At 36.6% G+C, this 23,588-nt stretch overlaps 2 protein-coding genes across 2 annotated transcripts in view; both read left to right on the plus strand.

Moving 5' to 3' along the window:
- The window catches only part of LOC128861235 (putative uncharacterized protein DDB_G0293878), a 53,126-nt gene extending 40,110 nt beyond the window's left edge, over nucleotides 1-13,016 (plus strand). Inside the window, exon 3 of the mRNA XM_054099210.1 lies at nucleotides 12,534-13,016. Within this exon, the coding sequence (XP_053955185.1) occupies nucleotides 12,534-13,016 (483 nt within the window). The remainder of the gene's footprint in view (nucleotides 1-12,533) is intronic.
- A 7,472-nt stretch (nucleotides 13,017-20,488) lies between these two features.
- Nucleotides 20,489-23,588, plus strand: part of LOC128862100 (A disintegrin and metalloproteinase with thrombospondin motifs 9) — a 163,374-nt gene continuing 160,274 nt past the window's right edge. The window contains exon 1 of the mRNA XM_054100547.1: nucleotides 20,489-20,505. The gene's annotated coding sequence lies outside the window, so the exon portion shown is untranslated. The remainder of the gene's footprint in view (nucleotides 20,506-23,588) is intronic.

The following is a 23,588-nucleotide window of genomic DNA, read 5'->3' on the forward strand; positions in this document are numbered from 1 at the left end:
GAACGAGACATTTTGCTTTTATAGAGAAACTCTACCATTCATGAATTCTTTTTAGTTTCTTCTTTCGCATCTGCTTAATTGGTGTGATAACGTTATCATATCTGGGACCTTTTGACAGCGAATCATCATGAAAAATATGTGGCAAAATATTATATTAATATTTCTGTTAACACCTCGAATTGTTTTTCCACGAATTTTGAAGTGATAAGTGACTTTCATATTCGTCATCAATTTATAAATTTTTATTAAATAATTCTCTATGCTATTTAAGGTGGCAAATATTTGTAATAATTGTGCATACGTAGGCTATGATTTTTGAAATTATTTAGGTAATAAAATTCTGAAATAGAGTACAATTGCTCGATATGTCATCGCTAGGAAATAGGCTCGCTGAGTATCAAAGTGACAAAATAGCGATGACAAATGCGGCCTGCTGCCAATGCGAACGCTTAAACTCCAATAAAATTGCACAGACAGAATAGATTTGCTATAAAAAATCAGCGTTTATGTGCATCAGAATAATTCATAATAAACATTTATGGTTATTAAATTCAGGGAATGAAATGACGCGAATATTAATGCGCTTTGAGCGCTGCTCATTAAATCCAACAAAAAAAGGAGAATCTTTTAGTAAATACCCGAGATTAATCACTGCCGGAAGCTAATGCAAGCTGTGCAATAAGCATTCAACGGAAATTTTAATGCCTGAATTTTTCGGATATTGGCATTTGGTGGTTTTGGTGATTCATTTAAACTATGGTGGTGGCGCTTGATTCTAATTTTCTATTTCTTAATGTGAAATGTGCGAATTCGCTTGCGAGAGGAAGATAGTTCAGGTACGGGCGAGTCCCAGTAATAAGTCGTGGTATTGTTTTTAGATATTTAAGGTCATCTTGCGGAAAATTTTAACTAAAAAATGCAAACTCTTTGAAGATAGGGTACCTATCCAGAAAATGCTTGATGTGGATGCGGTTAGTGAAGCACGGAGAGGGAAGGGGTAAAGAATATCTCTTTGTTTTTTTAAGGTGTTTTATTAAATACCGACTAATATGGGGTAAGAGGTGTAGATTAGATTTGTGGTGGCCTGGACAAGTTCAAGCCCTCAGTCAGTAGACCATTGTACAGCGTTTTTCAATAGGTGCGCTTCAACTTTTTTCCGATAGGGAGGGCGAACGACGCAATATTTTCTATTTTTCGCTTGTCATTTGTAAACTTCATTAGTATACATTTCATCATGGAACGCTACATACTTGAGCAACGCTTGCAAATCATTGAATTTTATTATAAAAATGCGTGTTCTGTTAAGAAAGTTTAAAGTCGAAAAATCATCTTCAGTGATGAAGCTCACTTTTGGCTCAATGGCTTTGTCAACGAGCAAAATATGCGTTACTGGGCAGAAAGCAATCCACACGTGATTCATGAGGCACCGTTGCATCCCGAAAAAATCACTGTTTGGTCCGGTTTACATGCCGGCGGCGTAATTGGCGCATATTTTTTCGTTGACGAGAACGATCGCCACGTTACTGTGAATGGAAATCGATACCGCGACATGATAAACGATTATTTTTGGCCGCAATTGAATGGTATGGACTTAGACGACATGTGGTTTCAACAGGACGGGGCCACAAGCCACACAGCACACACTACAATTGATTTGTTGAAGAGTAAGTTCGATGAGCGCATTATTTCCAGAAATGGACCGGTCGAATGGCCGTCGCGCTCGTGTGATTTGGGAAAATGTGGGAAATTTAAACCAAAATAAATAAATATTGGATTGGAGTAGAAAATTTTTGTGGGAGGAATCGAAATTTTTTTGTCAAATTTATTTATTGAAGTGAAACTTCTTTAGGCGCGTCGGGGGCCCCAAGGCAGATTGAAAATAGGCGAGTGAAACGGTAAGTTCGGAGCGTTACCGAAATCCGTCAAATGGGCGGGGCCAAGGAGCAGCTGCTCCTTCCCACTCTCGCCTATTCGCTCTCTCTGTCGCTCTCTCGCATCGCAAGCGCTGAACGATGTGAGGGAGCCACCGAGACACGTCGTCTCTCCCCTTCTCTCTCGAATGCCTTTCTTTCTCTCCCGTTTGCTCTATAGCAGTGCTGTCCAAAATGAAAAATATGAGTGTATAAGTGAGAACGAGAGAATGGGAGCAGCCCAGTGGGAAATTTAAACCAAAATAAATAAATATTGGATTGGAGTAGAAAAGTTTTGTGGGAGGCATCGAAATGCCTTTTGATATTACATCTATAGCTTCCTTTGAACGACTTGTAACATAAAAGGCATTGCAAGTCGCCAAAGGCACTTTCTAGCATAAAAAAGTTCTCACAGGGCATTGTATTGCATACATTAAGCGTCGCGGACAAACGTGTTGTTTATTCGTTGCTGGTTTGCTAACGACTGAACGATGGAGAGTAAGAATACGTGTCATCAATTGATGTATGGGATGGACAGCACTGCTCTATAGCAAACTACCCACGCCGTGCATCAGCCGTTCAGTAAGTGTGAAGCGAGGTTAGGATATTGCGTTGACCTGTGATTCGCACTGAACGAAGCGATATTCTTAATAGTTTTTAACAATATCGCTAAATCGAAGGAATATACGTATTACGGCTATTGATTTTTCTTTATTGCGTAACTATTTAGAGGAAATTCAGTGTGTGTTGGTGAACAATTAAGTTACGGGCAAAATGAGTCAGAGTGAGACTGATGTGACGCAAACTTGCGCATCAGATGCGACTCATCAACAGATAGTTGTCTCCAATATGCCTGATGAAATACATGGCAATCCAAGGTAAATATATATTAAGTAAATATATCAAATAAATATATCAAAAAATATATCACATAAATGTACGATGAAATACATCACGAATGAGGGATTTTGAATACATAACCTCGTTAACGTGTGGGTTTGAATAGAAAATTCACTAAACTCGTAATTAATACACAAAATATGAAAACCTGAATTTAACACGAGAGAGGGGGGAGAGATCTAAACCGGGGCTCCCATGCATGGAACAACCAACTTAGAAGTTTCACTTCTACCGTGCGTGAGTCTGACAAACCCTAGATTTTATTTTTTTTTAAATGCTTTACTTCCACCAAGCATGGGGAGGGGGCGCAACGGTCCAAGTAAAAATTTCGACTACTATATTATTATAGTAAAGTTTGACATATTCTATGATAACCGTATTCAGAAACGTTTCTTATGCGTTTGTTAACTGGTTTGCTTACAGGTTGGATAAAAAACGTGAAAAGTTTCGCGCGACGATTTTTTACGACCTTCGACGTGAGTTCAACTAAAACCAGTGTGCCGATTGATTCAAATCAATTCTTAACATGTCACGCTGGCTTTCAATATTCCATAGTAGTCGCAACTCGCTAAAGAACGAATTCCATGAAGATCTTTCAAAAGCGGAAAGAAAAAAAAAATCGATGCTGTGCGTGAACTGTTATTGCAAAATTGTCAGTGGACATTCCCTGATAATGAGGCATTTCTGGGCATTCTTTCTTTCGTTTTTATTTGTTTATTGAGTCTATGATTATATAGAATATTACAGACTAGAATTAAGTTAATGGATAAAAAAAGGAAGAAAAAGTGCACTAAGAAAACACAGATTGAACTAAACACCTAAAATACTAATAGAAAAAGAGTAAAAGTTAGAAGTTTGCATGCAAACTTGCTCAAATGCGCTAACAACAAAAAAGGTTCTAAGGCACCTATGCATAAAACTGCACACAAGACTACCACAAATAAAACACGCAGAAGAATTGTGCCTGCCTACAGCACATTTCAATACAGATAGATTTACTAATAAAAAAAAATACCATAACAACAACCAAGCTTTTTTTTGTTTTAGTTTTTTGAAATTTTATGACCCTTTAATTAAATTCATAAGTAAAAAACTGTATGTGCAGTTATAAAATCCATTGTTTTAGGAAGATAGAACAATTTTCTTGAAAATCAAAAGACATCCCTGTACTTTCTGTTCATAACGGCTGAAGCATAATCGATTTCATAGATACTCTGTGCGCAGTGTCAGCCATACAAGGTGGCGGAAAATTAATCATCCCATTTTTGTTTTTAATACCTTTTTACTAAATAAAAAAATATATGTATATATATATTACAAAAAATTTTTTATTTTGTTTTTTCTTATTTAATATATACTTTATGCCATTAAATATTGCAACTAGACGCAAAATAATATCATCCAATTTTGTTTATGAATAACATTTTTACTAAATAAAAAAACGGAAAATCTTTATTTATATCTTAACGCCCTCCATTGTTTGTCTGTTGTATACTGCAGCAGGCCTATTCACACAACAATTATAAATCTTTCGATAAGGTGATTAATTTTGCGCCGCCTTGTATTTATTTATTTAATCATTAATTCATGAATTAAAGTACAACTCAAATGTATTACCAAAAGCTGCTAAGTAAAAAAAAATATATACTTTAAATTACGAATGGACCACTCTTTATTGCCCAAGGGACTATTTTTCTTTTATTTCGCACAAACAGTGCATTCCTTAAGCTGATTTACTACGCAGTTAATCATATGAACTATAAGAACCACGAGTAGATTATGTAAGAAATCTATTTCGATCTAATACAACACTTCCCTTGCCATTTTGTACTATTTTTACTTCTATTGCATAAGGCTTAAAACTACGTTCAGATCCAAAAATGAAATTTCCAGAATCATAAAATTTCTCATATCCCAGCCGAATGTTTCGACACAGAAGTCAATTAATTATATTAACTTAAAAAATGCACTTTAAATTCGTTTTCCAGCTGAATTAAAATTTTCTTTAAATACCCAACATTTTCATCGCTTTCCATATATACATACACACACGCCGCATACAAGCAATCCAGGTCACTCATACCACACGTACGCCCGCTGGCCTATCGAAGCTTGCATTCGTTTAGTGTTTACACTAAAAAAACAAAATGAAGTAAGTGACTAACTAAAATGGAATGTTCGAAGTAAATATATTTAGTTGGCGTAGGGACAGCGACTGCAAGAGGCAAGCGGAGAGGTAGCGTGTGTGAGCGTGGAATTTGCAATAAACATAACCACAAACTATAATCACAAATCAAAGTCAATCGAAATTTTACGAGGATATTTACACGGCATAAATAAATATATAAGTTTGTAGGGGTATGTGCTAACGTCTGCTCGTGTGTAAATACGTGTGTGTGAGTAGGTGGAAATATTGTGCTACGTGCTAAATCAAATGCGGCAATTTGTGTTAAAGTAAAATTGGCATAGCCTATAAATAGGCTACCGTAAACAGGCAGGGTGTGTATAGTTGCTTGTTCTAAGTATATACCTATATACCTATACAAGTATATATATAAGATATATAAGGCTGATTTAAAACACAATATACTGTTGGCAACTCTGGCAAACGTTTAAAAAGAAAAATATAGGGAACTAAATTTTTTTTTGTAAAAAAATCGTGTGCTTAAATAACTTACATCTGCGGTCCTTTACCTCAGGCCACCCGTATATGTACTACATACTTAAATACACACGCATACACACACCCGCACTTAACTGTATCGCAAAATTCGAACAAAAATAAATTTAAGAAAATCGTTTGTCTTCCTTCAATATTGTTTGATTTTCTTATTGGTTTTTCTTCGATTTGTCTTTGCAAAATCAGGGAGAGCTTTTGCTGCTTGACTGACAGTTGATGGCTGTTGTGTCCCATAAATTTGTGCATGCACACATGCCCAGTATATTGCGTAATGTGGAATCAGATTTAAAGTAGATTTTTATGGCTGAAAGAGTTCGCGTCTGTGTCGCACACGCGTTCTACGTGTAGACAGTGATTAATACAGACAGATAAATCGACCATCTGACGTTCAGCAAATGAAAGTAAAATTTCATTTGGAGTTAAGTTGGCTGTATTGGCCATAAGCAAAATATGTATGTATGTATGTGACTTTCTCTCTACACCAAATAAGAGAGTAACTACTTAGTGATCGGAAATCACAGTTGAACAAATCGCGGTGAATTATTTATTGCCTGCGTCCATTTATATCTTTTGAGTATTTTTGTAACGATTAATAATTTAAAGAAACAAATTGTATGTGTACTTAAGATAATTTATAAATCTTATTTTACTCCATTTTAAACTCTTGTAGCCGCAAAATTAATCACTCTATCCCAGCCTATCAGAAATTCCTCTTCTCATCCCACTTTCTGAGAAATTCGTTAATGTGCTCACAAAAAGGCTTGGGATCACAGAAAGGCTTACAGGCATGTATTAGCTAAATAGTCAGCAATTACATTTTTCCATTATCTCTCAAGTCCATGAAACCAACTTAATAATACTGTGTTGAAGTTTTCTAACGCGTAAAGAAGGTTCCGGCCTTCATTTACCATACTTGAAGTGACCAAAGTTAATAGAAGATCTGTGAAAGCCATTTGCATATCTAAAAGCATGCAAAAATCTTGATGGCATGTTTTTCTGCCTGGAAGATTGTTGGGTAAAAACGAATTGGAGTTGATTTTTGGAATTTAGACGTATTGATTCTTCTAATTTAGACCCATCAGTAAACCATATCTGGGAGCCAGGTTTAAAGCTAATAGCATTATTTCTCTAGGCCGTACGTTCATTAATAGGAGCTTGAAAGTGCCTGAAGAGAATGGGTTTAGGTGATAATGTAACAACCCTATAAGGAATATGACTATGCCGAAAGTCATCTAAGGTCTTTTTAGATGCCCTTTCATATTCCCACTTTTTGATCGGAGATGCCTTTTAATCTTAAAGCGCTCAAATGGGCTTCTTTTTCTATTAATATGGGCTACTTAATAATATGTGACTACTTAGTTTCATAAGAGTACTTATTTTTCAGAGCAGCAATTTTGAGGGTATTTGTAGTGTAAATTCCGCCTTAAGGAAAAAAGTCGCTGCTTTTTCATTGTTTCCATGAGTTCTGCCTTTTTTGTTGGACGGTCAGACATTAAGATAATTTCCGCAAATACATATTTGCTTAACTGTTCTGTAGGATATTTAGACACAGGCATTGTCATGGTCTTGATGGTTTTCCTAGCTGGTTTCTTGCATATTTCCAAGACTTCCTCACCGCTCTGTGGCGAATCTAGAGAGAGATATTTATTTTTGCAACAATAGTGTGATTCGATTTTTTGTGATTTCACTTTAAGCAATGTTACCTTCTTGTAAGTAGTGTTTTGCAGTGCAGCTAAAGTACTTTTCGCCTCGGTGAAAATCACTTTTCCTCTATAAGCATATGTACGTATATGTGTACATCTGCATTTGTGTAGACGAACATCATTAGCAACAGCAAAGACACGTGTAAAGATCTATCAGTTTGTGAGTGATTCGCCAGATTAATTGGCATACCATTTCTTTATATTCTTTTTTGTTTTTATTTATTTTTCTTGTATTTTTTTATTTTTCCTTTTATTTCTTTATTTTGCTCCTCTTCAATTTTATATTCCGCTTAAGAGAGGTGTGAAAGTGAAAAAGCGTGTAAATGTTTATAGTAAAATTAAGTTCTTCGTATGTTTATACCGCGGAAGCTAGCACGCAGTCCAGCGGTCACTAAGCGCCCCACACTTGCGGGAGATGCCACTTCAAAGTCAAATACCACCGCAATATCTGCACAGTAAATAAACAAAAGCACTTACAAATACATAAATGTGTGTGCATGCATGTATAAGTGGGCATATATTATGCTAAAAGCACTAACAAAATTTCCATACACATTCAAATATATATTTTTTTTACATATTTTGAGGGGCATATGCTACCTCGCGCGCTTGACTCATCCACCTCACTCACACCCACAATCCACAAATATAAAAATTTTTTAGCAACCACACCCTTTTTAGTTAAAGCAGGTATGCTAGAGGTTTTTCTAAATTCTAAAGCAAAACAACACAACGCTATGCTATTCAAAACACACACCCCCTCCCTAATGGCATTCATTCACTACTTCAGTATTTTGCATTGGAATAAGAAAATTAAAACTAAATGAGAATAAGTGAAGAAGTGGCTAAGTGTTGAGAGGCACTCACGTTTATGGCTGAGTATACGCAGCGAGTATAAGATGGTGCAAAATTAATCATTCAATTTGATTTTGGAATAACTCTTTTAGTAAATAAAACGAAAATGATTTTAAGTTATGAAAATCATTAAAATCTTTATGTTGGCCTTTACGCGCTGCATTGATTTTCTGTTTGTATGCTGCAACTGTTTAGTTCACAAGTGTCAAACATGATTGACGTATGACGTCGTTTGCAAAGCTTATAAATCTTCCGATAGGGTGATTAATTTTGCGCCGCCTTATGTAGTTGACACGCACCATCTATTCGTCGATTGCAAGGCAGCCTTTTATAGTTCGATTCTCGGCCAACTCTATCGCATAATGTCTGTGTTCGGCATCCCTGCTAAGCTGATACGGCTGTTCAGAATGACGTTGAGCAGCACATAATGCTCCGTCAAGGTAGGAAAGGACCTCCCTTAACCTTCTGATACTGGTCGAGATTTCAGACCATTGTCATGCGACCTCTTCAACTTTGTTATGGAACTTTTCTCTATAAATGTGGCCAGCTCTTTGCATACCAGGTCATAGCAAGTGGGATGTCGCCGCCGCTTTTACGTCTATTGAAACAGATCGATGTTGACAACTATAAATTCGATGTGGTCGAGGACTTCACATAACTTCCTTCCGCTATTACCAGCAAAAACGATGTCAGCCTTGAATTGAAGCGAAGGATAACTCTTGTCAATAGAGGCTACTTTGGGCTATGTGCGCAATGGAGGGTTAAAGCCCTTTCTCGAGGGGTAAAAACAACACTTTACAAGACGCTCATCATCTCGGCGCTTCTCTATGGCGCTGAAGCTTGGATAGGTAAACAATCAGATGCAGCCACTCTTGGAGTTTTCGAGAGGAAAGTACTTGACACGGAAAGTTCTTTGGCCCTGATCGCATAGATGACGGTTACTGCAGCAACTAAGGTGGCTGAGTCACTTTGCTCATTTTATTTTAGCGGTTTACACGCTGGCGGCATCATCGGCTTACACCGTTACGGCAATTGGCGAGCGCTATCGAGCCATGCTGACTGAATTTTAGTTTCCAAAAATTATTCTGCAATACATCGCCGACATTTGGTTCCAATAAAGCGGCGCAACTTGCCATGCATGGTGTGCCACAATCGATTTATTCCAATATTTCAGTCACCATCTATGCCATATGGCCAGATTTATTTGAAAAAGTAGGCAAAAAATGGACATCGGATAGACCAAAAAAACAAAAATGCCTTGAAATTGTCTGATAAGCTAAAGAAACATAAATAATTGGGGTGCACACATCTGTTGGGTGTTTGGCCGAGCTCCTCCTGCTATTTATGGCGTGTGACTTGATGCTGTTCCATCTACCAGATTATAATAAAAAAATGCATCATTTTAAGTTCTCAAGCGCTTCAAAGAACAGCTGATATATTTATTCGCAATTTGTGTTTTAACAATACAATTGAAAGTACCAACATTGGCTTTGCTCTTTCTGCTTCTCGTCTGCAACTACCTCCGCTTCTAGAAGCAAAAATATTGCAGTTATTATTTTCGTGACAAAAGCTTTGTCTGCTATTATTAAACAAAAAAATTATTAACCATAAAATTACTTATAAAATTCTTATTAAAACACGTTTACTAAAACGCAGCTCTACAACAACAATGACAATGGAACATATATATTAAAATCTGCTTTGTAATGTAAAGTGGCTTCATGACTTCCGGCTCAAGCATGAAAATTTATGCATTGGAGTTTTTTTAAACAACATTTTTAATCGCAAAAATAATTGTTAAAATTCACATTTTGAAATTGGGAAAGTCTTTAGTAAGCCACAATCGTGTAAACGTAGTTTAAAGAATAGCATTGTTGGAAAAAAATGTAATTAAAATCAAATATCAAACAATCATTAAATAGTCAGTCCAACTCGAAGCAGCAGCAGCAATTTGAAACTCACAGCAGCACCTGTCTTTAAGTCCGTTAGCAGCTGATTGGCAAAATTTCTTATGTGAAAAAAAATTGATATGTATAATATATACGTACATTTATATGAACACATACACACATGCTGAGCTGTCTACTTTTATACCCGCATCCGTACAAATTCAATCACTTGATCTGTCATTATAAAATCTTTTCAGTTTTCTTTTTGCTTGAAAATTATTTTCAATTAACTATTAATCAGCATTTTAAAGTGGCTACACGCTTGATTAACTTCACACCTGACCCCCGCTTTCGCGTCACCGTTTCACAGATTTTTATCGCACTGTGTAATTACTAATAAATGGTAGCCGAGTCTACCTACATACAAACTGGCATATTTTCTCAGCTGACTCTGTCTGTGATTGCCCACTCGCAGCTGTTTGTTATACTGACCTGCATCTATATTTTTGTACTTGTTGATATTGTAATTATTGTGCTGCCTAATTATTGCCTCGTTTGTTGTTGTATTCATGTCTTACATACATACCACACACGAGCACGTGTGCATACATACATCAATCCATCTGCACACAGATATTTGCAACAATTATTTAGGCATTAGGCGCTAATAAATGTGGGTCATTACCAGTCACTGAGATATTTATTATTATATGTTAAAACGTGTGAAAGGTACGGACGTACATGCACATATGTGTGTAAGTACGTACGAATACAAACAACAATAATGCAAATATACTCGGCCAACCAATTTTGCGTAAACGCGTCTCGCCATGTTTAACACGACTCCAAAAACACTGGTAACCCATGTAGGGCCCCTTATTGAGATCTAATCAGATCAGCCAGATATGTCTAACCTAACGTAACCTACAGTTGATTGTTGGGGGCTTAGATGATTAGTTATTACGCAAGGTATTTTGCCTACTATTGCATTAATGGTGAAGAGCTTGAAATGTATTGTAAAAGACTACCCCAATTCGAACGGAACAGAAACAACCAAGAAATTAGCCCAGGCGATCGAATGCGATCTACTCTACGCATCTAGAATGATTTCTTTGTCCAAGGTGAATGTAAGATCATATACTATAATATGTTAAGTGCGACCCTAATGTACCTATATGTATGATTATATACTGTGTTAAGTACAACCCTAATTCTCCACTATGTTTATCCGTTATCACTTTCCAATATTATACTCTAACCTTATGCTACTTTTGTTATTACATTCAATAAATCGTGAATCGCCTAACGTTAAACAACGTGTCTTTTGCTTAATAGATAACAGGGTTATGGAGCCAGAGTGTGTCGCTAAAAATATTTGTAAAAATAAATGATATACATATGTATTAATGAAAATGGGATTTAATCGGTCGAAGTCGAAAAGAAAAGAAATACGTTCTGTGTGAACAATAAATTTTGGTAAACAATAAATTTTTGAGTGAACAAATAAATTCTGTGTGAATTAAAATGAACGGTATAAACATTGAAAAATTAGACGGTGACAATTATTTCGTTTGGTGCGTTCAAATGAAGAGTCTGCTAATTACGCTAGACTGCTGATATCCGGTTGAGACTATCTGCTTAGAAAGTTGGATCGCACTTTCAGTAAATCGGATAGAATCGTTAAATGTGAAAAGTTCAGAGCTCATCTATATTAAGGATTGTGAAAATTCTAAGACGGCTTGGGAGAGGCTCGATGAAATCTACAACGCACGTGGACCAGCAAGAAAGATGCCATTATTTAAAAATCTGGTTCGTTTCCAAATTCAACGTTGTGAGAGTTAAGCCCACAAATCAACAATTTTTGTTCAATCGCTGAAAGCCTACGTGAGCTTCAATACCGATTCCAGACGACCTCTATGACGTCTATTTTGTTGCTGTGTGCGCTACCTGAGGAGATGGAAAATTTTGTTGTTGCGATCGAGGCGAGAGACGAACTTCCAACATTGGTACAGTTAAAATCTAAGCTGCTGGAAGAAGAGCATCGTCGTGCATCAAACGGCGTAGCTGAAAACAACATCAACCTAGAAGCAGAGCGTGTGTTGTCCGTTAATTCAGCGAAGCAGAAGTCACATAGAGGTCAAGACAGGCGTCGGTGTTACATATGCGGTATGCAAGGTCACATAAGCATTCAATGCAAAAACAAAAGCAAAAGGAAAGACAATTCAGGTAATGCAGTATTGGGGCAGTGCGAAAAGTGACTAAAGAGATAAGTTCATACTCGATAGCGGTGCATCCAGTCACATGTGTTGTGAGAAACATTTTTTCGTCAAATTAAGAGAATGCAGTGATGAAGTTATGCTGGCGACTGACGGTCGCATTAAATAAGAAACTTGGCAAATCGAAATTTGAACGGAAAGGTGATATTGTTAAATTTGTAGGGTATGCACGAGGCTGCAAGGCATACAGACTTTATGATGTTCGTACGAAATCTATTATCGTGGCAAGAGACGTTATATTTTTGAGCAGACGTTTACTGTTTACTACTGTTAAAAATGACGAATTATCGTACAATGATACATTACTATTGTTTAATCAGCAAGACAAAGATAATATAAGTGAGGTTCCTACTTATAGTGGTCATGATAAGGAAGATGAGGTTGTACCATCTGAACAAAATGAAGATGGTGATTCCGATCCAGAACAAATTGTGAATCCTCAAGGGCGTATCAAAAGAGGAAGACCGAAGATTTTAAGAAATGGTACTGTTGGAAGACCACGTAAAATATTTGCAATTGATCCATGTGTGAATGTTTTAAATTCAGTTTCTTGCGTAAAGAATGATCCGATTACCACAAAACAAGCTTTAAGCTGTAAAACTGCATTGCATTGGAAAAATGCTATGGAATTGGAAATGTCAACTTTAATGAATAATAATACATGGGATTTAGTAGACCTGCCAGAGAACAAAAATGTTATAGATTGCAAATGGGTTTTCGCAACAAAGAGAAAGACTGATGGGAGTGTTGAGAAGTATAAAGCCCGTCTTGTGCTCAAGGTTGTTCTCAGCGAGAAAATATAGATTATTTTGATACGTACTCACCTGTTGTGAGCCATGTTACTGTTCGATTAGTATAAGCTCTCTCAGTTAAACATCAGCTTTTGGTTCACCACTTTGATATAACTGCAGCCTATTTAAATGGTGAACTAAAAGAAGAAGTATATATGCGTCAACCGATAATGTTTGAAGACCAAGAAAATCCGCAAAGCGTTTGTCAATTAAAAAGTCGATTTATGGCTTAAAGCAGGCGGGCAGAGATTAGTCAGAAAAAATAAATGATATATGTATTAATGAAAATGGGATTTAATCGGTCGAAGTCAGACTGCTGCGTTTTTTATAAAATAAGTCTTAAAGATATCAATATAATAGGCGTCTACGTCGATGATTTAATAGTTGCTAGTAGTTCGAGAGAATCAATTAAGAATATTTTAAATAAATTGAATGAAATCGTACAAGCTGTAGATAGAGGTCCAATACAGCACTACCTTGGAATGCAAATCGAAAGAGATGGAATTCGGGGTGAAATTAAAATTCATCAAAAGTTGTACATCGAAAAGTTGCTCGATGAATGGGTTACGTCAGATTGTAAATCTGCGGTTACACCGATTCCTAGTGGGTGTGTATTACAGAAATGCTCCAATCTTAACTGTGTCGGAGACTATACTAAAAAGTTTCACTCGTTAATGGGTGCCTTAACTTATTTGTCAATTATTTCAAAGCCTGATATTTCGTTTACTGTTTCGAAGCTGTCGCAGTTTTGCAGCCATGCTCACCACGAACACTTTCTTGTGGCGAAGCATATTTTACGTTATTTAAAACACACTGTTAACATGAGTTTGCGATATTCAAATTCTGATGAGTTTGTATGTTACTCAGATTTCGATTGGGCATCTGATGCTTCAGATAGAAAATCATGCAGTGGTTTTGTGTTTATGTTTGGAAATGGACCGATACAATGGGAATCTAAGAAGCACCAAGTAATAGCCTTGAGCTCAACTGAAGCTGAATACATTTCTATGTGTCAAGCGGCGAAAGAAGTTATGTTTCAACGAAATTTGCTAAGAGAGTTTCCAACGGTCATCTACTGTGACAATCAAGGAGCTGCATTTCTGGCGAAGAACGAGTCAACTAAGAAAAGGATCAAACATATAGATATTCAGTTTCACTATATTAAAGAACAATGTAGTCTAAAAGAATTAAAAATTGAATATGTTTCCACTACAGATAATGTAGCAGATGGTTTTACGAAAAGTTTAAGTAAAATCAAACATGAAAAGTTGTGTAAAAAGTTATTGATCAGTATAGATATAGAATTCAATGAAATTGTTTAGTTATACATTTTTTTCAAAAATGGTGTGAATTATGGTTGAGCCGGAGTATGTAAGATCATATACTATAATATGTTAAGTGCGACCCTAATGTATATGTAAGATTATATACTAAGTTAAGTACAACCCTAATTCTCCACTATGTTTATCCGTTATCACTTTCCAATATTATACTCTAACCTTATGCTACTTTTGTTATTACATTCAATAAATCGTGAACCGCCTAACGTTAAACAACGTGTCTTTTGCTTAACAGCTAACAGTGAGCGTGACCCTACTTGTAGGCTGTTCTTAAACAGGTGGCCGCCGGTAGACCAGAGGCTGTCGAGTTGAAGCTTCTTAAGATAATAAAACCACAACCTTTGTGAGTGGTAGAAGCTCTTAACCAGGTAAGCGCTGGTAGATCAGAGACTGTCGAGTTGTGGCTTTTAAAGCTAATAAAATCGCAAATCTGGTTAGTGTTGGAAGCTCTTAATCGTAATCTGGGCTCAGGCTTCTTCTACGACCTGTTTAAAGAGAAGTTGGGGGTAATTACCTCCACATTTATCCTTTAGCTAACCAGTTTTCAGACATATTGGCTATCACTTTCTACATACATCTGACCAGATATCGGAAAAGTGTATTACTCGTTAGTACGTAGCCGTACTACGGTAGGTCTATGTCTCTATTGCAAGCAAATAGAGAGAAGTATCAATACTGACATGGCTATCGGTGGTTCAGTGCTGGTTTATAGATAAAAGAAGTCTATTAAAATCTCGAATTCATAACTGTAAACAGTCACGTGGGTGCTAATACGCGATTCGACTATTTGTTTGATGACTGGAGGTAGTTCGTTTTGTTTCCGTGCACCACCAAATTCCCTTTCCTTTCCCTTTGTTTTTCTGGAGCCAAGCTTCAACTATGGAGATGAGACTGCGTTATTTCCATTTGTTCTTCACGACCCCGAATTTAACATTGTAACCGACGAGCCCAATTTATGGCCTTAGTTCAGCTGAGAAGAAGGAGCTGAGATGATTCCACCTCATCCCACAAACATCTTCTGCAGGAAGGACTTGAAGCAATCCCAAGTCTTATCGCATGGACCCCAAATGGACTATGTCCGGTAAGGAGACCCCCAAAACTCGAGAGCTGCGGCTTTGTTAGCCTTAGAAGTTGCCTCGAACGCCCCTAATCTACCCGTGGCCAGATAGAGCTCGCGACTTTGCACGTTTGTGCACTAGCCCAGCGCTCGTTGAGTTGACGCGATGTCCAGGAGTAGACCACATGTTCTCAAGGGAACCCCAATCCTCTCGTTTTGTGATGAAGCCGGGCCCCAGGACCCTGTCTAGACAGCTCATCAACCCAGCAGTTTCCTTCTATGCTCTTGTGGCTGGGAACCCAAGCGAACCTCATATCGAAGTATTCGGATGCAATCGAGAGAGAATTTCGACTAATTTCGAACGCAGCACAGGGCTATACGGTTTTAAGGAACTCTACGGCTTTTAGGAGAAGCACATTTTGGCAAAAGTCAACTCTTCAAGATTTACCATCGCCGATTTCCAGTTATTTTTCAGAGGTAGTGACCGAACTCAAAATTTATCTGTCGATCGGCTAATATGCCACGCACAAGCAGACTGGGTTACGGAAGCTTCGATATGCTTCGCCTGCAATTATGAGAGAAAAAAATATAAATTAAAATAAATTACTATTAAATGCAAATTTGCCACTAATGCGCGGGCACTAATTTGCTTAATAAATAAACTGAACTGCCTGTCAGGGGCAAGAGCGTTTATAATTAAATATATAAATAATTCTACACAACTTGAAGCCTATTAAATTTAAAAACGCTAATGGAGTGGCAAATTGAGGAACACGATTTTGATTTTGTAACAGTAAATACTAAAAAGCTTTATACCTAAAATAGATTTTCTAAATAACAATAATATTAAAATATCTAAATTTGTTGCCACTTTTCTAAGCACGTACATACACATATTCTGACATTCAAATATACTTTTGTAATATAAGAATGCTTTGGTCGTCGGCAACCAGTCCTTCAGTCTCATTTTTATAAGAATTCACTTTGGTATTAAGACTTTCTGCTAGTTCTTTACTTTTTGGTGGACTTTTTTTTGCCACTTTTGCAGACCCAAAACGCTGTTCTTCCCAAAAAAATAGTCCCATATTCTTCACTTTCACATAATTCGCATTTTGTCCCCCCATACACCATACTTTATGCTCAAATCAGATGCAATAGGCTATCCTGGTTCGATATCTGGCGATTTCGACCAGCAGCGCAGTGCATAAGACATTGAACTTTTGGACCCAATACCCCTTCCTCGCTTACTCCGATGTTGATTTTAATTTCCAGTCCACAACAGAACTCGTGATTAACTCCTGAGTGTACATAGAACCGAGCTTTGTCCAAGGATACCAGATTACATAGCTGGGCTATCCAAAGCAAACGTTTAAGAGTACTTTCGGCTACCACATCATAGGGGATCGGCAGCAGAATTGTGCCCGCTCCTTTCTTACGTATTCTTTCACTCGTCCAATCAATCGTCGTTCATACGGCAAACAGTAATTTGAGCCTGCGTTGATGTTTTCGTACATCACCAACACAATCTCAGTTTTGTCGTAAACAAACCGCTGTCACATCATGTCACATGTCAGAAAGTCAGCACTGATTACTTCAAAGTCGCTCAGAGCCGCTTAACAGTCTGAAATTGGTCGCATCTTCTGAATGCTCTTCATCATGACTCCAGTCGTTGCTTTTAAAAGGACGTGAAGCTAATGAGCGGAGGCACCATCTCTACGGGGAACTGAATACTCTAGGCAAATGACCTAAAACTGCAGTCCCGTAGAAGTTGTACTGGAAGTTAAACGAAGGGAGGCAGCTTTTTGCTACTTTTCATTCATAGTTTTTACGTGGAAGATCACAGATCTGATATAAAACCAGAAGCTGATGCTTTTTGTTGGGAAACACATGTGTACACGTTGGGAATTAGGGCCCCCGTTGGCTTGCTGCCACTCCTACTCGCGAACAGATGCTAGCTAGCTTTGGCTGGCTCTGAAGCCAAATGCCTTGGAGTGGTTCGTTTTCTCAGTATAGTAGATTTCTAGTCAATGTTTATTTATTTAATAATCTACAGTGCAAATTACAAATTCGAAAAATGCAACTAAATTTAAAATTTTTACTAAATTAGATTTAAATAAAGCGAAATTAAGCTGAAATTTAATAATGAATTATAGTCTCTAAAAGCGCGAGCGATGGGAGCATTACTCACAAATCTAGTCTTAAAGTTCTTCCCATAAAGGAGGTAAGCAATGCGAAGACTTCTTTGTTGAACATTAAAGCTTATCCGTTCAAGTCAACGATGCCATTAACAGCACTAAAAATAAACGAAAGTGAAAGAACTGTTCTTCTATTTCACCGAGATTCTACATTAATTAGCTTTAGCCGAGAATTATAATTGTAGGGGGAACAGGGGCTTCAAATCGTAGGGAAGGTAAGGTCTGCTCCAGAAATATTTTTACTACGTATTCAGAGAATACTTTACCAAAGTCGGAAATTGCAAGAGGACGAAAATATAATATTTAGGTTCCGGCCACTTCCAAATGAGTTTCATTCTATCAAATTAATACTTGGGGCGCTCATTTACCTACCTTTTCTTACACCGATTTCAGGAAACAAATTGCATCTGCTTATGTAAGTGGCGATATCTCAAAAGTTGAGCAGTAAATTTGGTTGCAACTTCGACTACTTTGTAGATAAATATAAAATTTTCACTTTTTGCTCAAGTTGCCATAATTCCCAGCTGCTATAATTTTCGCTTTCAATGAAGGTTTGATGTACGCCCATAAATTAACGCCCTGGTATGCGAGAGTACATAAGCCACTTAGCGCGCTGCGTTTAAAATGTTTAGGTAATTAGAATGGAGAAGAAAGGAATTTCTTAATTATTTATATGTACTGGATACATTGTATGTAGAAAAGTGCTAAATTTGCCTTGCCGACTGAGAATTCGACTGGCTGCGAAAACTTGCATAGAGAAGGCAAAAATAGCTGCTGAAAAACATAGTACTGGGTAGGTACTTAAAGTGGATAATTTATGGTAAAATACAGCTAAACTGAAAGTGGTACTCATATATACGTACATGCATATGTATGTATGTAGTTTAGAGGGGGTCGAAAAAAAAAACCAACAACCCCAAGGAAAACAAACAAAGTAAGAAGAAATTACATTTTCTTAAATAATTATTTAAGTTTATAAATAAATGAGTGGAATTTAAGTAATTCGAATAAACAATTATATATTTATATGTATGTCTAAGAATTTTAGCCACATAGTTGCTGAAGAAAATTTTTGGTGATTCATAGCTGACCTAGAGGTATGGCAAGGTCAAAAGTGTAATTTTTTTAGGTATAGAAATATATCAGTAATAGGGCTCGCCAGAAGAAAGATAAAGTATTCAACGCGGTGGCAGCTGCTGGTAGCAGAGGAAGAGGAAGGACTTATCTGCGTTGAAAAGATTAGGTAGAGAAGGACTTAGCTTCACTTGGTGTTTTCAACTGGCTCCGCTTAGCACGAGAAAGAAACGACTGGCGCGCTTTGTGCAATTCAGCCAAACTTGCTTAAGCGGTTATCGCGGCAATCCATAAGAAGAAAGATACAATGCGCCCTAAAGGGATACGTATTTCTGCAATACTCGCCTAACGCTAACCTGCAAAGCTACCTTCAATCAACTTAGTGAATGCTAAGAGATGCTTGGCAGACAAGTAACTGTAAACTGAAGTACTTTGGTATGGTCAATAAAATTTGGAATATCTTTTAGTAGTACGTCACCTTGGCATTGAAGGAAATATTGCTGACAAACAAGTCTGTAGGTTCGTTTGAGCAGAAAATGAAACTGGCCAGCAATGATGAGACTTAAAAGAATCCTACCTTGGCTAGACACACACACTCGGTGGACTCACTTATCTGGGGAGCCTGTGAAAACTCAATCAGGCACCCTAAATTGAGCTAAATTTAAATGAATAAACAAACAATCCCGTACTTACTCGTCCATAATTTTACTTAGTTAGCTATTAGACTTCCGGTAGATGACCAGCTAAAGCATACGGATGAGAAGTGACAACCTATTAAGCTCGTGAGTCAATTCCCCAACGCATTTTAGCGAATCGTGCTACTTTTCTGTGCGTCATGCCCGACATATGCTTGGCTGCGTCGACCAGTGCTTTTTGAGAGGATACAAATAAAAAATTTTGTTCTCCGAAATATAGACGTATTTGGTATGGTTGAACTGCTTCGGAAAAAAATGTTAGCCCCATTTCCGACTTAATTTGATCGAAAAAACCAAAAAAAAGAAAACAAATCCGAATACCAAGGATTCAGCCCTCTAAGGAACAAATTTTTAGCAAAATTTATCTGTTTGGCCATTTTGAGCAGCAGCACCTTTAGTCGTTTATTCTTTGTGTATAGCCCAGCCATCATTGGCCGCCTTTATAAGTTGACACGATGATTTGTATATACTTCGAGATTTTCGGAATTCAAAAAAGGTCAGGGTTACTAATATAATCCAATGTGTAAATGTAGAATCAAGTTGATGACTTTTGTTCCATTAAAGTAAGCACCACCAGGCGGCGCTATAGCTATTATTAGTAATAAAGTAAGCAACGCAATTGATTTCTTTAAAAAAGCGAGAGCTTCTGCATTCGAAAGAGAAGGCATCACAGTTGGTGTTTATTGCAGTTGAAAAACCTCATCTCGAATGCAGCATGTGGAGAGAGCAACATTTTAGTCTTTTATTTGTACATTTTTTGCTGTAAAACTAATAGATGTAACAAAAATGTAATGAATTTCAAAAAAAAAAAAAAAAAAAAATATGATGTTTTTACCATTCACTCGATAATCGTGCGTATTTAATATTACTCTTCGATACTAAATACATTTCACTTTGCGTTGTTTTTTGAACGAAATTTTGGCATAAGTTAGTAAAATACTAAAATTGTAATAAATAATTTTTATTAATTATTTTCAAATTAAGTATTTGCATTTATTTAATATTGTACTTTTTTTTAATTACTAATTGTTTTTACTTACTAATAACTATAATTGTCTTCTTCTCTCTTGCAGGTTTGTACACACTCACATATCTTACACTTTGTGTTAACCCACAATCGGTTGCTTCCACAATTTTACTGTAAGTACTTCAACGCGCTACTTAAGCCAAAATGTGTTAAGAAAATATTATTGCTCATGTGTTGGAAATTGGGTCAAATATAGACAACACAGCAGAAAAACTAGTTTTTCTAACAAGAATCAGCGCAAATAAGTTTGCAAAGCGAGTCTTTATCAAGTACCAGCAGCAGTCAAACACCACCAACGCCACTTTTTGTTAATATTTTTCTCTTTATTAATTTTTTTTAATTTTTTATATATTTTTTTCTTACCTACTACCATTTTACTATTTGCGTTTTCGCCATACCTCATTGACAACTTACCATTACAATAAAAATCAAAAGGTACTTAACTCTGTGGAGTATTTTAAGTTGGCGTGGGTACTTAAGATTTACTTTCTGTTGGCTATCAATCGCTCCAGGCTTCCAAGCCAACCACTTCCAACAAATAACAGGTAACAGTAAATCTGAAATAGTACTTGGTAATAAAATAAACAAACAATATCATTAATAGCAGTACAGTAAAATTCCTCATTGTGGACAGTCCTTATAACCGGACAGCTTCAATGGGCGTACAAATTAGGTGGCCACAGATTTCTCGTTAATTTTTTCATACAAATATTATTCCAATAACCTGACACGCGCCACTATATTTCAAATTATTTTGACAAAAAAATATTTCTATAAACGGACAGAATTCAAAAAAAATCTTCCCAATGTCGGTTCCGAAGATTACATTCCCTAGGCAGTCTATGCTAAATTTAAGAATGTACTCGATTTGGCATGTGATTTGGACGGTGTTCTCTAAATTGATCAAAATGTCTGCGCTGAATACAATTTACACTGATTTTGAAAATTTTTTCTGCTGACGGTGTTGGGTGTTTTTTTTCATATACAAAAACTGTGCAGTAGGCGTTAAATGGAGAAAATGCAGAAGATCGCTTTTGAAAAAAAATCTAAAAAATTAGTGCGATTTTGATCTATTAGAAACTTACACTTTATTATACCCAAATTCAATGATCTATAAGACTGCGTACCCGAAATTATTCTAAAAATTCTGACAATTATACAAAGTTGAAAACTTTGCTTTATATAGCAGTTGTTGTAGTATGAACTCTATTTTTATAAAACAGTAATTGAAATTACAAAGTCAATAAATAAGTAGTCAAAACTAGGCAATATATGGTGTGCACACTCTTTTGACGCTGAATGTGCGAGTATATACTATATAAGTATAATTAGCGCTGACATCCTTGGCTGGTTTTTTGGCCGAGGTATTCCTTCTATATGTTTTTGCACAAATGGAGGCACACACAGTTTTATGTTGCCTGCAGACGCTTTTAAGAAGCTCTTGGGGAAATTTTTTGCTAGCACAGGCTTGCCTGTCGAGAGGCATTCTATTATTTGGTGCCCGGTGTTTCGAAGCCCGAGTACTAGTGAATTTTAGTCAAAAAACCAGGATGGTTTCTGAACAATTCAAACATAATTGGTATGCAGTTCTCCCCTTAACCGAACAAAAAGCCTGCGACTGAGAGTGTCCTCTTAGGAGTGAGTTTCACTGTACTGTACTTTTTATCAAATCATATCAATTTATGAAAAACGACAGGGAATTTTTATAACTGCCGGCCGTATTTTTAAGTCATGGGGACATACAGGAAATGTATGTTTGACATTTTTTTTATTTTATTTATTTATTTATTTATATCTCATTTTCATATATAAAATCTATGAACAACGAATTCTTACAGACACACAAATTAAATAAGTTATATACAAAATTTTAGAAGGTTAATTTAAGCATTAGACAAAGACAAATGAAGAAATGAGATCTGGTAGAATTCGTTGAGTGCGCGAGCAATTGGTGCGTTTCATGTATAATTTGTTTTGTTATTACTTCCATCAAAAGTGTAGGATAAGTAAAATTTTGAAGTTCTCTTGTTGGAAATTTAAAATAAATTTTTTCCAGAAGAGCAGGGTGGTCTAGACCTCTCTTTATAATGTCATGGTGATAGTGGATTCTTTTAAGTTAACCATCGAGAATTCCCCCAGCATTCTATGTCATATAGCTAGTAAAAGGCTGTGTCTTTAGATTCTTTTTGATTGCATCTTCTACATCTATCGTTGCACGGCCACCCTATCTTCCTGGCATGGTCTCCTAAAGGTCAATGACCGGTTATTGTTGATGTAATTCTGAATATGTTTCCTCGTTTCTTAACAACTCGTCAGTTCTTGATTTGTTGAAATTAGACCATGTTTGCTTAGTTTTTTGCAGGTATCCATTCATTCTCTGGAATAGCTAGAAGATCTCTCTTTTGCGCACGTCTTGGGGACAGCCTATTTCTATCGTTTCGGATTGGTTATAGTAAGATGCCTCCTGTCTTACCAATTCAACATCTCATTTCCTTTTATGTTCTTATGGCCAGGTACCCAGATGAGAGTGATGCCTCTCGTATGCGCTAAAACATTAAGTTCTTCTTTGCACTGCCTGACGATTTTTGAATTGGTTATAGGCAAAAAGACTTGGAAGTGTTGAGATCTTTCGAATACGCACCGGCGTCTAAGCCGCAGTCCATCTTCGATCCGTCAGTGCAAAGTTCGAATGTGTTCTCTTTGACTACTGAATTCAAATAGGGTAGCGGTAGTAAAATCTGATAAATTACTGGTAAGCTTTTGGCTGTTTAAAATATTACTATGACCAAACATCCTAGCATTCCGAACAGCACTTTCTTCGTTGCTGTTCGTCATAGTTGTAAGTCTATTGGTAACAGGTAGAGCATGACACTATAAAAACGAAGATTGCTTATTTCCTGCAAGAGTGTCATAATTCAAAGCTTTTTCTCGTAGATTATTATGCAGAAATCACCAGAAGCTCTTATCTTGAAGGAAAGTTCAGAAAGAAAGTTAAAAAAGATATTGGAAGCATTTCATTATATGAAATTGTGTCTTATCAAATAAATTATCATTACTTCTCTAATTATTTGGCATTTCTAGCCATAAGAATCGATTTTTTGAAAGTTTCAGGAAGTTAGCACCTACCGTAATCTCTCTTGACGTGATCCACGTGCTTTTCAGCTCAGTACTTTGTTATTGTATTTAGTCCTCCGCT

Source organism: Anastrepha ludens, chromosome 2 (assembly GCF_028408465.1).
Source record: "Anastrepha ludens isolate Willacy chromosome 2, idAnaLude1.1, whole genome shotgun sequence".
NCBI classification, from domain to species: Eukaryota; Metazoa; Arthropoda; class Insecta; order Diptera; family Tephritidae; genus Anastrepha; species Anastrepha ludens.